General features: G+C 49.2%; 1 protein-coding gene across 1 annotated transcript in view; it reads right to left on the bottom strand.

Annotated features, from left to right (window-relative positions):
- Positions 1-17,897, bottom strand: part of ZNF366 (zinc finger protein 366) — a 64,238-nt gene that overhangs the window by 4,985 nt on the left and 41,356 nt on the right. The window contains exons 2-4 of the mRNA XM_027520198.1: positions 15,645-16,996; positions 12,807-12,998; positions 1,952-2,126 (exon numbers count right to left, since the gene is read on the bottom strand). Of these exons, the coding sequence (XP_027375999.1) occupies positions 1,952-2,126; positions 12,807-12,998; positions 15,645-16,982 (1,705 nt within the window). The 5' untranslated portion in view covers positions 16,983-16,996. The remainder of the gene's footprint in view (positions 1-1,951; positions 2,127-12,806; positions 12,999-15,644; positions 16,997-17,897) is intronic.

The raw sequence follows: 17,897 nt of genomic DNA, 5'->3' as shown, positions 1-17,897 counted from the left end.
AGGAGGAGGGCAGGGAGGGCCAGGGGGTGGCCAGACCCTGGTGCCCAGGGAGAAGCAGCTGGGGACACACCGAGGAAGCCGATGTCCAGGGCTGCCTACTTTACGGTGTTGTCAGGCGATGAAGCTATCTGTAGCTTTATTCTTGTCAGGGACACAGGGAGGATCTTTTTAATCTGGGTCATGATTCTTGAGCTATTTCAAAAACTAGAGTGAAGAAATGCCAAAGCCTTTTGTAGATGAAAGCATTAACATTGTCGGAAGTCTGTTACAAACTTTCAAAGCAACTCTCTGATAATACAGTGATGCTCTTGATTTTTCCAGAAGAATGACAGTCTTTAGGTGCCTGTTAGGACGTGAGCATCCACATGGAGTAAGTTCTGGTGACCGAGTCAGACTGTCAGATGGAGCACTGTCTCCTCATTGCCTTCTATGTCTCCAGCCGTGGTGGCTGAGCAAACTTCACCTAATTCTGGAAAAATCCAGAATAGCTGGATGCAAAGAATAATTCAGGAAAAGAACATCCTCAAGGGGAAAAAATGCTTTTGTTTTTAACAAGCATTTTTTCAGGGCTTTTATACAAACTCCACGCCTTGTTTTAGGATGATCAATTTTCTGTCACCCAGGAGTCATCATAAACTCAGAGGGCGTTTCAGAAATCTGAAAGCTACAATCGTTTTGCTTCCTGCTGGGTATGCATGCATGCATTCTACTTATGAATACGGGTGCCTAGTTGACCACATCTTTTGTAGAGGGGGGAGAAGCAGCAAATATGAACAAACCACCTGTGTTTTTACCCAGTGCAGTGAGCACTGGCTTGAGCCAGAAAGTCCTGAGTTAGAATCTCAATTCTGCATTCAACTTGCTGTTTGACCTTGAGCAGTTTCTATAACACCTCTTGACCATGGTCTCCTCTTACATAAAATGAGAACAACACAGTCTACTTTGTGAAATACTGGGGACAAGCAATAACATCTAAGAGCATTGCCCTGTGCTTGGATCATCAGCCCAGTTAACGAGCTACTGCAAGTTACATATATGTGTGTCTTCTCTCCCCGCACACAGACCTCCCAGAGGGCAAACCAAGGCGATTCAGTTCCCCTTGCGTCTGCCAGGGCATGGAGCACACCACACTGGACAGAGAGCATTTACTGCCCGTTTACTGAAGGACAACCTACTGAGTTCAGTACTTCTGGAAATTAACTCTTTCCTGCAAAGAAAGGGACTGAGAAGATAACAGGAGGCAGAACTTTCCATCAGTTCAGTTAGGACTCGGTGGGGGAGATAGAAGCCCCTGCTTGGCCTGTGGCCAACCGGCCCTTCCAAGCAGGAAAACTGTCCTTGTGAGTTTCTGATTGTGAGCAGGCAGATGAGACCTAGCCTGCTATCCTGCCAGACCTACACCTAGACCAGACACACTTCAGCTGCCAGCAGAGCTTGCAGGCCTGCCCCGTAACAGAGCTTGCAGGCCTGCCCCGTAACAGCAGTGCGATCAAGAGGATACAGTGTGGCTTTAGAGTCAGAAAGGTCTGCGTTCAAATTCTCAGTCAGCCACTTTTCAGTTGAGTCAGGTTAATATTTCAAAGCCTCAGCTTCCCCATCTGTAATATGGGGATAATAGAAGTTCCTCCAGCCTGGAGTTACTATAAATATTCACAGAGACAGAGCACTCGCTGCAGGGCCTGGAACACAGAATGAAGAATGGTGCCGACCGGCACCATTATGATGCTCTAACCAACATCACTTTCACTTACAACCTCCAGATATTCACTCTGTGTTTGCTATAGTTATGTTGCCAACCTGCTCCTGCTACTCTGCTGTGGTCTTGAAGACGATGCTCCCTTTTTTAAATGTAGGAATAACCCCCGGAGTAGAGCTCCCTAAAGACAAGCTCAGCTCCCATTCCGTCACTTGCTGGGCCCGGCCACCGCAGGGCTCCTGGAAGGGCGATTACCTTGAGAGTGGAGGCCGCGCTCCATGACCCCGTGCTTCACTTTCATGTGGCGAGTCAGGTTCCCCTTCAGGGTGAACTTGCTGGGGCAGTAGAGGCACTTGAAGGGCTTGCTGTCGGAGTGCAGGTGCATGTGGCCCATGAGGTTGTGCATCCGGTTGAATTCCTTCCCACAAAGCTGTCGAGACAGTGACCAGGAGAACAGTTTACTCGCGGGTGGGACCCTTGCCCAGACAACCACACTCAGGCCTGGGTGAGGATGGACGAGCTGTTACTTTGTTTGAATCTTGGCATTTTTAAACTGCTTCCAAATAAAGTGTCCCCAAGGAAGTCAGGGAGTGGCTGCCTTGAGCCCAGGCTCAGATGTGGAGCAGGGAGGGATGGATTCATGAGATTTTATTCCTGTTGTACAGGAATTTTTAAACTCAAGGTAAAAACTGCAAAGCTATTGAAGCTTCTTTTGAACACAACCTTTCGAAAAGGAGAAAATCTTCTCTGAAAAGCAATTGCTGAAAGTATCCTTCACTATAATGATAAGGATATGATGACTTGGTTAGTATTTATGGAGTATTTACAATATGGAAAGCCCTATCCCAAGTCTGCCACGGACTATTTCACTTAACTCACATGAGTCCTATGAGATAGGTGCCGTTCTCATCCCCATTTTACGGATGGACAAACTGAGGGGTTAAGATGAAAGGCTGGCCAGGGCACACACAGCTTATGGGTGCTAGAACTGGGATGATGAACTCAGGTCCTTGGACACCAGAGACCATATCATCAGTCAGCATGTATCACACAGTTTCCCCCAACATAACTCTTCCATTAGACTGTATCAACAATGCTCCTCTAATTTTTTTAATTTGCTGACTATGGGGAGTTAAAAGGAACAGTGTATAAAGGGAGGACTGTGTCTGTTCTCTGGGTAGACATTTGAAGTACTGAAAATATCATCCTAGGTATCCAAAAGCCAACCTGTTTTAGTCACTTCTTTTCTTCTCATTCCTATTTCCATCAAATTGCAAATACATGATGGACCACACCAGCGGTTCCCTAGGTCCCATGGGAACAGCAGAACTGCCTGTTTGAAGGCAGGACGTGCAGATGCTGAGGGTGGGAGACAGGAGCAGCTGTTGTGCGTGCTCTCCTTGCTTTTCTTGTCCCCAGGCTTCCCCAGAGTGGGGTTTGGAAGCTCCAGCCCTTGCTCGGCTGTGCTGTGAGGAATGCCGAGAAGGACTCTGTCTGTGCTGGGACTCCAGGTTCACGGGAGGAACGCTCTCTCCCTCCTCCCTTCCCAGCCTCCGAGGCCCACACCAGAGGGTAGAGAAACAGAGTGAGCGGGGCCTGCAGAGAGGGCGTGGAATGCGGTGTCCACTGAAGCAGACGCCAGTTTTCCTTTCTCACTGAGACATGGTGTCGGCGCCAGTGAGGAGCTCTGGGTGGAACTTTTATTAATGCAGACCATATTGTCTTCAGGTGGCCATGGCAGTGAGAGCTGAGCTGGCCAACATCTGTGACCTCAGGCACTTAGACTAACAGAACACTGGGCAGTAAGAGGAAGCCATCCTGGGACTGCAGATTTTTCACAGATAATCTATGCATGGGCAATGAATGGCTGGTTCTATATTTTTAAATGATTCACATTTGGGGGTTTTAAGCGCTTTTCCCCCTTCCACTTCCTTACTAGCAAGAATGAATGCAGCATGCTGGTGCCCCACACCCAGTGTTCAGAGCATCCTCACCACATTCATCTGGAAAAGGTGGCCCAAGAGGGGAGATGCTGAGAGAGTGGGTCTAACTTAAGAAAAAGTATGGACACTTGCTTTCTTTTTATCCTCAACAGAGACAGTTCATAAAGATCTATCAGCCTGTGGCTCAATTTTGCTCACATGTGAAAGTTCTGGTGGAGTTTTCTTTATAAGCTTAGTTTCAGTTCTCTGCCCTGGCTAAGAAGAAAAATGTATCTAGAGATTCTAGACTAGGTATTTCCAGTCATGGGTCATCTTAGAAAAGATGTCTCTCATTTGGTTCACGGGATAGTTCCTGACTATTTGGAACAATGCTGCTGTTGAAGTTGCTGAGCTGAACAGCCCTTCATTAGACAGAGGCATCTCTAAAGGCTCTGCCTGCCTTTTTGTTATAATCCCTGCCTAGCATCAGGCTGACACATGATAGGTCCTTATTAAGCCTCTGCTGAGTGAGTGAAGGGGTGAGGCACATTAAGCAGGTCTGAAAAGAGCAAGAGCCATGGGGAGATAAGCACAAGAGATGCAGGGAGAGAGGGGCTAGGGTCTGGAAGATCAATTAAGCTACTGCACTTGTCCAAGCCTGGATGGGTCTGGTGGTATTATAGGCAGGACAGAGAGAGAGAACTGAAGGAATAAATGGGTGCCTTCTTCCTTCAATGGCTTCATGGAGGCTGATATTCCACTTTTAGTTATCATCTCTGGTTGCTGAGGTATTAGAAGCTGGATTGGTCTGAAAAGGTTTTATAAAGGAGACAAAATTTGAACCTAATCTTGAAGAATATGTGGAGTGCCTTTTGTTTTTGTTGTGGCACAAGAATAGTCTCTTTATTATTTTCAGACATTTCATCATCCTTAACACTACAGACAAGGGAACTATTACTATTGTGATAATGACCCACAGCTTATTGCTACTGCAACTGCTGTGACTCTGGGGTTAGAGCAATTCACCTGCCTGTGGCCACAGCCCCTCTGCCCCTCATATGATAGTCCACCTCCACCCAACACACACAGGCGTGCACACAGCATGAGGGCTACTGCCAGATTCTTCCTCAGTTTTGGACAAGCAACCTTTTATGATCATCATAGCTGAGGGCGTATTTTCTATACTCATGCCTTTCTAGATCAATTCATTCAGTTCTGAACTTTCTGGGTCATTTTAGTGGTACATGGGGACAAAAGGATGTTTTATCATTTTAATAAATGATATTGTCTCCAATCATCGAAAAAGCAAGAGAGTTCCAGAAAAACATCTATTTCTGCTTTATTGACCATACCAAAGCCTTTGACTGTGTGGATCACAATAAACTGTGGAAAATTCTGAAGGAGATGGGAACACCAGACCACCTGACCTGCCTCTTGAGAAACCTGTATGCAGGTCAGGAAGCAACAGTTAGAACTGGACATGGAACAACAGACTGGTTCCAAATAGGAAAAGGAGTCCGTCCAGGCTGCATATTGTCACCCTGCCTATTTAACTTATATGCAGAGTACATCATGAGAAACGCTGGGCTGGAGGAAGCACAAGCTGGAATCAAGATTGCTGGGAGAAACATCAATAACCTCAGATATGCAGATAATACCACCCTTATGGCAGAAAGTGAAGAGGAACTAAAAAGCCTCTTGATGAAAGTGAAAGAGGAGAGTGAAAAAGTTGGCTTAAAGCTCAACATTCAGAAAACTAAGATCATGGCATCTGGTCCCATCACTTCATGGGAAATAGATGGAGAAACAGTGGAAACAGTGTCAGACTTTATTTTGTGGGGGCTCCAAAATCACTGCAGATGGTGATTGCAGCCATGAAATTAAAAGACACTTACTCCTTGGAAACAAAGTTATGACCAACATAGACAGAATATTAAAAAGCAGAGACATTACTTTGCCAACAAAGGTCCATCTAGTCAAGGCTATGGTTTTTCCAGCAGTCATGTATGGATGTGAGAGTTGCACTATGAAGAAAGCTGAGTCCTGAAGAATTGATGCTTTTGAACTGTGGTGTTGGAGAAGACTCTTGAGAGTCCCTTGGATTGCAAGGAGATCCAACCAGTCCATCCTAAAGGAGATCAGTCCTGGGTGTTCACTGGAAGGACTGATGTTGAAGCTGAAACTCCAATACTTTGTGAACAGCTGATTCATTTGAAAAGACCCTGATGCTGGGAAAGACTGAAGGCAGGAGGAGAAGGGGACAACAGAGGATAAGACGGTTGGATGGCATCACCGACTCAGTGGACATGAGTTTGGGTAAACTCCAGAAGTTGGTGATGGACAGAGAGGCCAGGCATGCTGCGGTTCATAGGGTTGCAAAGACATGACTGAGCGACTGAACTGAACTGATTGTCTCCTGAAGTCAAGGTTTATAGCCTCAGGGAAGAAGATCCACTGTGGAACATGACTCATCAGCTATATATTTTATGTGTGATTGGTAAAGGAGACAAATTTTGTTGTTGTTGATAAAACTTAATTTTTATACACCATGGTTTATAAAATTTTTATATTTTTAATATACCATGGTTTTATATACCATTTTTTTATGGTTTATGATAGCTTACTGGTAGCCAATGGAGAGCTTTCCCAGGGATAAGAAATAATGTGTTAGCTCTGAAAATTTTGAGGACACTAAAAGTGTCCTCAAATAAAATACCATTTCTGGTATTCAGAAATGTAGCCACCTTCCTTCTCTGTGTGGCCAACCCCAGTAATTCAGCACAAGGCTACATATATAATAACATTTAATGAATGTCTAAGTGTATGGTTAGGAAATAAACAACCAAGTCAGGGAAAATATGACTTCCTCATGCAAAAGTTCCACAAAGCAGCCATCACTAACTCTCTCTCTTGTTACCACTAAAGCTATTCACACTAGTTTGCAAACCAAAATCCTCAGTGGCAGAAAGATAGAAGCAATTAACTCAGGACTTGAAGTACCTGAATACCATTCACATCTCAGTGGTAGGTACCCTTAGCTTCTTCCTCTCAGCCTCTGGCCCTTCCACGGAGCCCTTGGGTTCTTATCCAGAACACCTGGCCTTGTCATCCTTCTTAGAGGATCGTCCTCACATGACAACACACAAATATATGGAGATTTTCTGTGTCTGTGAAAGTTGGAGAGGCCTTTCAGTACCAATTGGTGAAGAGAGGCCAGAAAAAGAGGATTGCGTCAATTAAAGATGGTGCCTTCAGGTGGGGTTTGGTGTGAGCTCTAAGCAGAATCACTGTAGTGGAGGAGAGGAGCTAGGTGGACAGGGAGAAGGGTTGTGGGGGAGCATCCAAACTCTAGCTTCTCCTGGAAAGCAGTCATATACACAGCCCCCTTAAGTCACAAGACGTGAGGTGCAGAGCCTGCCCAAGTCAAGACTTGCTGAATCGCCTCCTACCGAGGTCTGCGGAAATTAAAGCCAGGATAGGTGTTGATACAGGAAGCTGCTGGAGTGATGAGGAGTCAGATTTCATCTTGCAGGTGGTCATCTCAACCAGTCCAGCCCTCCTTAACTCTCAGTTGCTCTAATGAGCAGTATTAGTGTGCCTGTGACATTAAATATCAGCTTTTCCACCTATACCCACCTTTAAACCTACTTTAAAAAAGGGAAGTGGATCTCAAAGTGTAATAGACAGCAGAGCAGAGAGACGATAGTGAAACCCCAGAGCGATACAGAATTTTCTCCATTTTCTCTTCTGTAAAATGTCCATGGTAATCACAGTATCCCACGCGAGCTCTTGGTCCAGGTAAAGGGCTTAGCAAATTGTAAGCGCTCGATAAATATTAGCTCATTACTGCCACTATCACGTACATTTCGCCTTCCAGAAATGCTTAAGTTCTTTGAGGATAAGGGTGCTGTCTTTTAAAACCAAATTACGTGGAAGGCCCACTAAGGAAGGAACAAGTGAAGAATCCTTCGAGTAAACAGCTGCCAGGTTACCTGAGGCATCATAGAAACGGAAGCAGGTGTGGCTCACGCAGCCCTGGGAAATGTGGATGGGGAGAGAAGGTTCACCCTAGATTGCAGGCTCTGGGGAGCCTATCACCTGGCTCCCTGACCCTCCATCAGCCCTTTAAACAGCGAGCAGGTGCCCTGTCCCCTTCTCGGCATAGAAGCTCCTAACTCCGCCTCCTGGCGCCCAGTCCCTCCTCGGTCCAGGCAACTTCCCGCGAGTCCCAGTGACAGTGCTGACAGCGGAGTCACAGGGAAGCCGCTGTGCACAGAGGCAGGGCCATGGCAGTGGGCAGCCACTGGGCCGGTCGCCAGAGGCCCACCAGACACGCAGAGGCACACAACTGAGACTGCGATGCTCCAGGAAGCCTGTTTCCCTGCTCTGAGAGGAAAGGTCAAAGAGCAGCAGCTTGCAGCCCCGGAGAATGGCCTCCGTTAAGCTGCCCTTCCCTTACATCCTTCTCTCTCTCTCTCTTTTAATAAGAAGGGTGTTCCTTTCCTCAAAGGGAGAGAGAGGGAGGGAGGGAGAGAGAGACTGTAAACTGTCCAAAAGGACCGTGAGAAAACAGGAAGCTTTGAAAAGTACAAGAGAAAGCAAGATGAAATCTATTTGCAGGCGGGCCCCTGGGGACATGCGAGGCATTGTTAAGCAGGCAGTTCATACAGCTATATCCTTCCTTCTGCTGAGGAGGGCTTTGCTGCCAAAAGGCTGCTATCTGGTCACTGCCTTAACCCCCTCAATGCCAGCCTGAGAACCCTGATCCCAAGCACTGGGTGCCTACAAGTCCCTACTGGGTTGGAGCATCTGAGAGCTTGAGGGGGAGATGGAGCCAAGTTGGCAGAGGCAGTGGGGACCCTTTTCAGGGAGAACTCATCCTTTTCTATCTGTTCTTCCCTCGGCCTTCAGCCCTCTGCTTCGGGCAGGCTGCAGATGACCTGGTGATTCATAACATAGGCAGCTCCCAGCTTCACCCATCTCAAAGGAGAATTTGTCCCGGAAATTCTGGATGACTGCTTTTCCTGGACAGGTTTCCCAAAGACGGCAGCTGGTTCTTTGCTATTATGGAGCGTGGCCGCTACAAGGATAGCATCCAAATCAAGTCCTTCGTGCTTACGCAGAATCTGGGAAGCATATTTCTGAAACATGGCTTAAGTCTACAGGCACAGGTCTCTGGAGAAGCTCCAGCTGGCTCCAAGAAGCAAGGAGTCCAGAAGTTGAGCCAACAGCAAAAGAACCCAGAAGGGCAGTAACTTTTCATAAGAAAAAAAAAAAAGAAACTAAATGGAAACCTTTCCTCTCCTCCAATTTTCCATCCTATTGTTAATGCTTAATCCCGCACTAAACAAATGTTTCTGCTTGCTGTGGACAGCTGTTTCCACTGAGCCAGGGCCAGGGAGAATCAGTTCATGTGACCACAGTAGGAGGGATTGATGTTAGGAAGGATTTTTAGTGGTAAGAATCCCAGGAAATTAGAATCTGTTACTTAAAGACTCTTCCCCATACCTTGTTTTTGCAAGTTTTGGGGTAAAGGAGATGGAGTCAGGGCTTCCCCAGGTGGCTCAGTGGCAAAGAATCCACCTTCCAAAGCAGGAGATGTGGGTTCAATCCCTGGGTTGGGAAGATCCCCTGGAGGAGAGCATGGCGACCCACTCCAGTATTCTCGCCTGGGAAACCCCACGGACAGAGGAGCCTGGTGGGCTACAGTCTATGGGGTCACAAAGAGTCAGACATGACCGAGCGACTGAACAACAACAGATAAGAGTAAACTCTTGGAGTATGGCTGGAGCAAGTTCTGCCTCTTTTCTTCCAGCCATGTCAATCACATAAAGGGAAATACCCTTCCCGATGATAAAGGTCAGGTTTAGTTGTCCAGGCCTGTGCTCCAGCATCACCATGCAGCCGGCCAGCCGCTCCTCTCAGAGCGGTGTGACTTGCATGGCAATGAGCAAATGGCCTTCTGTTCCTCTCCCAACTCCCAGACCCGAAGAAACCCCACCCAGGACCAGATTTCCAAGAGTCCAGCATGACATGAATAAGAAGCAAAGTCACAGGACACCATCTGGAGGTGGCCCATCCCATTGTGGTGTCTGGAACCAGTCTACAGACACACAGACATGCCCTCATTACATAATCTGTACGTTCAGACGTGCTCAGACATGCTCTGAAATTCCTTTGAGATGAAAGAGAGTGAAGGTATGCAGACACCAAGCAGGCGGCGCTTGGCAGGGAGGCGCAGACAAAGCGAGGGAGAGCCTGGCAGCGCGTCCGCCCTTGTCGGGAGGTGCGCGCTCCAGATGAGGCGACTCACACCCGATCTTGTGTCAGAACTGTCTAAGAACGGAGAAGGGCCACCTACGTTGGACAAACATACACTCTGACATCCAGGCCTTTCTGTTTAAATGACTGACACTCCCTTCCAGGCAGCCTCCAACCCCCTGTGGTCTCCTTGGAGGACCCGCTCACCAGAAAGAAGTGACCTTTGCAGATGGCCAAGCCCACCTCCCACTGAGAAGTTCCATTGCCTCATATAGGAGCTGGCACTTCACGCTTCAAGCCCCTCTCTTATGGGATTTTATCACGTAGATATCTGGAGCAGATATCTGGAGCCTTATCCACCGTCAAGGAGCGGTCCGACTGGGCTTCTCAGCTGACCAGCTGATACCCTTGAAGCACGTGTGGCGCTCTACCGTCAGGGTGAGTGAGGCCTGGCTCACTGCATCCCTGGCCCCATCGAGTCCGGTCTTCTGTGCCCTGGTACCAGGGAGAACCGTCTGAATTCTCAGGGACCCTTGGTCCCAGATCCTCTGTGCCCCTCTGAGGCCCTTGAGGTACAGAAACAGAAGTGCCTCTGTGCCCCCAAATCACACACAGCCTGCAAGCCCTTTTCCTGAGTTGGCTCTGCTTTATCATATCCCTCCATTTCAGAGACATTTGCTGGTTTAACCGCTACAGCTGGCCCTGAACTGGTGAAGTGGGAGGGGGTTGGGCTGCATGAACATGGATTTTTAGGGGACTGCAAACCATGCAATGGCGCCTGCATATTTTAACAACTTCGTGTGCTCCGCCACCAGCAGATAAAAATACCGTTCCTCCTTGAAGCTCAAGAGTAAACTCAGCACAAGAAATGAAGAGAGGTACAAGGAACGAAGAGGGGCAATGAGCCCCTGATGGCACCTCTACTGTAGCAGACAGTAAACCCCAGGAGGGTGGGAACAGCTCTGTGAAAAGTGAAGGGTTTGGGAGTTCCCTGGTGGTCCAGTGGTTAAGACTCCACACTTCCAATGCAGGGACGAGGGGTTCTATCCCTGATCAGGGAACTAAGATCCCACATGCTGCATGGCATGACCAGAAAAAAAAATTTTTAATCTAAAAAAAAAAGTGAAGGGTTCAAGAGACTCAGTGAGGTGGGAAGGAACCCAAGGCATGTCTAAAGGGAGACAAGAGCTGGTCTGTGGCATCCACAGGCTCGTGCAGCTGGGCCCGGCTTCATGAGTGTGAGCCCCGTGTGATCACATGGGGCCCTGAATTCAGAAGGGTCCTGGGTCTGGTGTAATGCTCTGCTTTCATCATCTTGAAATTGTGAATAACATCTGAAGTAGGGGCCCCCATCTTCACTTTGCACCAGGCCCTGCAAATTATGTACATCGTTCTGCATACAGCTTCCTCCCCTTTCAGCTCAGATCACTCCAGATGGACATAAACTGACTTTCAAACCACTGGGAACTTGAAGGAGAGCAGGGGAAACACAAGTGGGTGGCAGGAAAAGGGCTGGAGGGAGACCCCTCCCTCCCCTACCTCCGGAGAATGCCCACCAGGTCTAGGGAAGCTCTGGCTCCTGACCCCTCTCACCCCGTCCAGGAGGGGCCAGCACAGGAAAGAAGTCAGCTTCACAGGGGGTTCCTTCAAGTGGGGGTACATACTGCGGAGGGATGAAGGCAGCAACAGCCCCTGGAAGCAGGGAACCCTACTCCAGAAACAGGGATCGACAGAGAAAGTCACTGGGACTCTGTCAGACACACAGCACAGAAGGAACAGCCACTTCAAACAGAAAGGCTCTAATGATATCTGAACTCCGTGATTTCCCTCTGCTCCCCTCTCAGCCCTCCCTTCATGGCTGTGGGGTCACTTGTCAGTACCTTCCTTGAGTCAAACTATCCAACCCTAAGCGAGATTTCTCCTCCTGAGGAGTGGGAACAACATGGGAAGACGGGGCAGCCTGGACACCCCGAGCACTTCTGAGCAGTGCCCGCCGGTGCCTTAGGCTTGACAAGTCTCCAGCTCACACTTTATCTCAGCACACAAAATAAAAACCCCACCAAGGTAATGCGACACAGGGACGGTAACAAAGATGCTCCACGGTACTCAGGAATAAACAAGAAGCATTCAGTTGTTCCTCTGCCCAAGCAAGCATTTCTGAGGTCACAGGAGGGGTTAACCTTTAAACCTCTTTCATCCCCTCCAGGAGACCTACCCTCAAATTACACTGCTCAGTCCAAGTGTCAGGAGGGCGGGAGCGGGGGTGGCATAGGGGAAGGGAAGCAGACAGGGCTGGAAGCTTCTCTGACTTCTCTGTGTTGTCTCTGGCTTGTCAGGGGAAGAGGGCTGCACCTGGTTGCTGCCTTCTAGAACAGGAGCCCTCCACATCACCTTCATCCTGTAAAAACCTCAATCTCCAAACGGATTTTCCACCCTCAGCTCTCCCGGGTCTGGCTGCTTCCAGGCCCTGCACACTGACCGATTCCACAGGGAGACAAGCAGGGCAACTCCTGGGGCACAGCTGAGCACAGCTGTGGTGGAGACACAGCAGATGGCCTGGGTCTGGCCGCAGACATACGCTGAGCCTCAGAGGCCCTTCTGAGGGGACTGAGGACAAGGTTCCCTGGAGACTTTTCCCCCCGCATTTGCAGAGCCCTCTGAGCTCTCCCGGGATTTCCAGGTAGCTCAGGGGTACAGAATCTGCCTGCCATTGCAGGAGACTCAGAAGATGTGGGTGTGATCCCTGGATCAGGAAGATACCCTGGAGTAGGAAATGGCAACCTGCTCCAGTATTCTTGCCTGAAAAATTCCATGGACAGAGGAGCCTGACGGGCTACAGGGCACAGGGTTGCAAAGAGTCGACCACCACTGACCACGCACACGCGCTGAGCCCTTCCTCTCCGCATTCCCTCAGGCCCCCTGCTCACCTTGCATTTGAAGGGCTTCACGTCCGAGTGGACAATCATGTGTGCCTTGAGGGTCTGTTTCTGCACAAAGCTCTTGTAGCAGAGGTGACACTGGTAGGCACGGATGTTGGTGTGGATCAGCACATGTCTCTTCATGTTGGCCAGCAGCGTGAACTCCCGCCCGCAGATCCCACATTTGTGCTCCTTCACGCCCTGGAAGGAGGCAAGATTCAAAAGAACCATGGTGAGCAGGTACAGACTGCCATCAGGACAGCAGTCTTTGCTTTTCTCTCTGACACATAAATCCACCAAGAATTTAGTGACAGATGTTGAGTTCCAAATAGTATGGCTGTAGCCTTGTCAAATAACTATTTTCTTAAAAAGTGTTGATTACATAATCTTTTATTTTCTTCTGAAAACCATGAACTAGCCAGACGGTTAGAGGAAAAGACAGCTATTGCTTCTGTTGTTCCTGATGCTTGCTTGGGGTTAATTCTGCAGTAACAGCTCTCGTGGATTAATAGGATTTGGGTAAGAGCACTGCAGAATGTTATGTAAAATGAGTCTCTAATTCAGCTTTCACGATAATGAAAAAACAAAACCTCCTAAACTTATAATATCATTTCCCGTATGAAAACCAACGTTCTCTAGAGTTCTCATTAAAGGACATGAAAATTCAAAAACAAACAGATCCACACTTCAAAAAAATCACAGCTTGATAATGACCTCTTGAGATGGTACCCTGGGTTCCTGCAGGCCATGGTGGCCTGGGTGTGATTTGACTATGAAGCTCCTCCAAGCCAGCTTCTGCCGACAGAGAAATCTGGCAGAGGATAGCTTTCTCGATTAGAAAACAGGAAAGAAGATTTTCTAGTTTCCCTGCTGTTTGTGGAGAAGTGTTTGAATACTTTAGCGTCAACGCCCTCAACTGAAGCATGGCTAGGGACTCACTCACGGCGTGAGTAGAATATTACCTAATCCTGGCCGACCAGTGCTTCCCTGAAATGGCTGCTGCAAGAAATTTTGACCCAGAATGACTTTTGGGGAGGAAAACGTAGTGATCCATGGTAATAAAACTAGGGTTATTACAGGTTTAGACAAGTCTTTAGCTAACAACTGTACCTTATAAAACCCATATGGCCTGGTATTCATTCATAGGGACTAGGGCGGGGAGTTGTTTCAAGGTTCTCTCTGCCTATATTTCCATTTCTTTAATTTGGGACATGGTACAAGAAAGTACCACTCCTCAATTTTGGTGAGCCCCTGGCACTAAAGGGTGGGAGTTAGGGTCCCTGCCTAGCCATTTACTGACTGCATAATCTTAGTTGGGTCCCTCAGCCTTTCTAGATGAAGCGCTCAAATGGAGTGCTGGGCTCTTCCTAACTGGAATACTGTCTACTCTAGGTGACTGCAGACGAGAAAGGATTTATGCTAATGGAGAGATCTAAATTTTAATGTCCTCCTAAGAAGATGAATTTTTAAAATGTGTTGCATACTCAAACAGTGAGTTTAAAATTATTAACAAAAACTATTTTCTTAATGAGTTTTAAAATTTACTTCAGTATCTTTATTCTCAAGATTATTCCTATACTTGGTTGTGATCGAGATGATAACTACATCATATATTCAAGTATAGGAACAATCTTACAGAAGTTTCATACATTCTACAATGTATCTGATTCCTTTTCCACACATATAGGAATCCCTGAAATCAGCACACAGTCCCTCTGGCCGCTGCCTCTCAGTTCAGGCTTTTTGATGATGGCTCCTGCACTAGGCAGGCACCTCCTCTCTGGGGGTTTCTAAGGAGCCTTTTGCAGGGCAGCTGTTTGTGCAGAGCCAAGGCAGCTACACATTTTGTCTTGTTTGGTCTTAACCGATCAGATGAAACCCACAAAGCCAGAGCAGAAATGTTATTTTGGCTGGGCAAAGTCCTCCACTGACCTTTCAGAATGAAAGATTGTTTTAGCAACTCTGGCTCGCTAGAAGTCTCTTCTGCCAATAAAACCACTTGAAGTCAAGGTGATAGAGTAGAGGTCAGTGGGGCAAACTTCCCCTCTTGGAAGCTCAAAGTTGACCTAAGTTAGCTTAGCTGGGTAAGATTTCAGGGACACACCAGGGACTTGTTTTAGTTCATCCTGAGAGACTCTAGGGCTTTGGCTGCAAACTAGGCTGAAGGCAGACATGTGGGCCTATATTTCTCCTTGAATATCTGAGACAGGGGAAGGGAAGAATGCACTCATGCCTCCTATAATACAAATCAGAGAGCACTGCAACCACCTGGCAGAAGCTCAGGGGGGGAAGCACGGATCCTGCTGAACCCAGGCCAAGACTCTGCTCCCCGCAGAGTCACCTGTAAATGAAGCAGCTGAAAGGAGAAACTAAACCAAGAGGTAGCCACAGATTCAGCAGAAAAAGACCAAGAGAACTTTCCAGAGTTTTCTAGAAGGCTCTGACTAGTGTATCCCTGGTGCAAAGCTGGTCTTGGGTCGTTGGGACTGATGACACACTCATGCTAGTGCCCTGGATGAAGTTTCCAAACATGAAATCTTAGGAAATCTGGAAGGCTAAGTAACAGCACAAGGACCCGCTGTGCTGTGTCGTTCATCTTTCCTCACCCTCCTCTCCAAACCGCATTATTTCTTTTCCGGCCCACCTGAGACTCTAGAAGTCTAGATGGGAAAGGGCTTGATGGCTGGGCTCCTCATTCTCTCCCATTTCAAGGTGAAGAAGAACATTAGGGCTCTACACGTGTTAGGGGTGGGGAGCCACGCAGGGCTCCTGGGTCCTCTCCTCCAAAGACGGGCCAGCCCTGCCCCTGGCCGGGAGCCCCGCCCCTGGCAGGGAGCCCCTCAGTACCTTGTGGGTGAGGGAGTGCTGCTTGAGGTGGTGGGGCTGCACGAACTCCATGCCACACTCGGAGCAGATGTAGGGCCGGATGTCCTTGTGCTTCATCATGTGGTTCTGCAGCTGGCTGGGGTACTGGAAGGTCTTGTCGCATTCGGAGCAGTTGTATTGGATGGGGCCCCGGTGCGTGGTGAGGTGCCTCTTCAGCTGGGCCAGGGTAGGGAAGTCGAGGCCGCACTCCACGCAGATGTTTTCCCGCCCGCTGGCGTGCTTGGCCTCGTGGGCCTTGAGCTCGCTGGGGTAGGCGAAGCCCCGGCCGCAGACGCGGCAGTTGTGCGGCTTCACCTCGCTGTGCTGCATCATGTGGCGCTTCAGGTGGCTGGTCTGCGTGAAGGCCTTGTGGCACACCTGGCACTTGTGAGGCCGGGTGCCCTGGTGCGTCAGCATGTGGGTGTGCAGGTGGCTCAGCTGCTTAAAGAGCTTCCCGCAGCGGCTGCAGGCGTGCGGCTTGATGCCGCTGTGACCCAGGATGTGGGTCACCAGGTTATACTTGGAGGTGTAGGACTTCTCGCAGGTGGGGCACTGCCAGCGCTTCTGCGCGCCGCCCACGTCCACGTAGTAGCTGTCGTCGATCTGCACGTTCACGTCCACTCGCTCCACCTTCTGCTTGGTCTCCTCGCTCTCGGGCGGCTCGGCTTTGCGGGGCAGCGGCGGCTCCGGCGGCCGCTTGGGCAGGAAGGTGTGCCGGCTGAAGGGGAAGGGTGAGGCCGAGGGCACGAAGAAGGGGAACACGAGGCCCGGGGCCACCTTGGGGTAGTAGGGGTAGGGCGCGGGCAGGAACGGAGGGGCCGCGGGCGCAGGCCACACGGCGCTGGGCTTCACGGGCTCCTGCTTGACGGCCTTGCTGCCCAGGTGCTCCAGGCTGCGGTAGAACTGGAAGCCCACGTTACACAGGTCGATCATCCGCGAGTCGTACTTGGGCCGCGGCGGCGGCGGCGGCGGGAAGAGCAGGGGGAGGTCCGGGACCCCCGGGTTCTTGCTCTCCTCGGGGTGCAGGCCGAGAGCCCCTTCTTCCGCGGGGTGGTTATAGGGCATCTTGGTGGGCATGCTCTTGCGTTTGCGAGACCCTCCTCCTTCAAAGACCCCTGGGTATCCGTCTAGCTCTCCTGGAGGAGGCTCGTACCGGAACTGGGAAAACGGCCCCCGGAGAGCTTCCGGGAAGGGGTGTCCTGGGGGAGCCTTCCCTCGGGAAACCACGGTCTGCAGGCCGTGGGGAAAGGAGGGGGCCCTCTTCACACCCAAACTGAAATGCACATCTTCGTCTTTGACCATCTTCAGTTCCTTCTGCATCCTTGGCAATTCTCCTTTAAAAAGAAAGAAATTTATTGTTTAAAAAAAAAAATCCCCTTTTTTCCATTAACATTTTTGGCTAGATGTCAGTACCAATTTATAGAGAGTAATGTTTGTTTAATACCTATCCCCGTTTATCCTAAGGCTGTTTAAAATATAATTTTTCCCCCTTGCAAACTCGGTTACTAATGTAGAAAGCACTGGCCTCTTGGAGTGGGACCCTAGGTTTCCAGTGAAAACCCAATCACAAAACCATGGCTGGGGCTGGGGTGGGAGCAGGGTATGAGAACGGGCTGGATTGAGAAGAAACCTGAGAATTCATTGGGGATTTTCCCCATCTAAGACGAGAGTACCAAGGCCCAGAGAGATGAAGTGACTGCTGAAATCCCACTTCTACTCAGTTCAGGAGTCAGAACTAGGACACCTTCTCTCAGCTTGAGATGCAATTGCATCTGCCAAATGGCGATTTAAATGTCTTTTAGGATTATTTCTTCTCTAAGTGAATTGATCTCCACTGCCTCTCCCTGTCTAAGGGCCTTTGCTGCTGGGGCATGGGGATACTGCAGGCCACACAGGAGAACAGACTTTACTGTTTACAGATCTCAGACTATCTGAATATCCACCCCCAGCAAGGCTGCTGGGGTATATCGAGCAGACAAGATCAGTGTGATTAAGAAAAGCATATACTTCAGTGTTAACAGAGTCATGTTGGCAATCTGTGCATTCTACTCTTCCACCTGAAGCAACATCAGGGAAAAAAATCCTAAGATTGTGAGTCTCTCAGACTGCACTTGTGTCTCTTCCTTCACACAGGCGTCATCATAGAGCTTGGTCTTCGGTGTTGGTGACTCCTGTGGTACCTGTGATTTCCCTGGCATGTCTGGGAGAGCCTCTGGGGCCAGAATCTCAGCCAGG

This window comes from Bos indicus x Bos taurus, chromosome 20, assembly GCF_003369695.1.
Source record: "Bos indicus x Bos taurus breed Angus x Brahman F1 hybrid chromosome 20, Bos_hybrid_MaternalHap_v2.0, whole genome shotgun sequence".
Lineage (NCBI taxonomy): Eukaryota > Metazoa > Chordata > Mammalia > Artiodactyla > Bovidae > Bos > Bos indicus x Bos taurus.
This window is presented reverse-complemented; position numbering and strand designations above follow the sequence as displayed.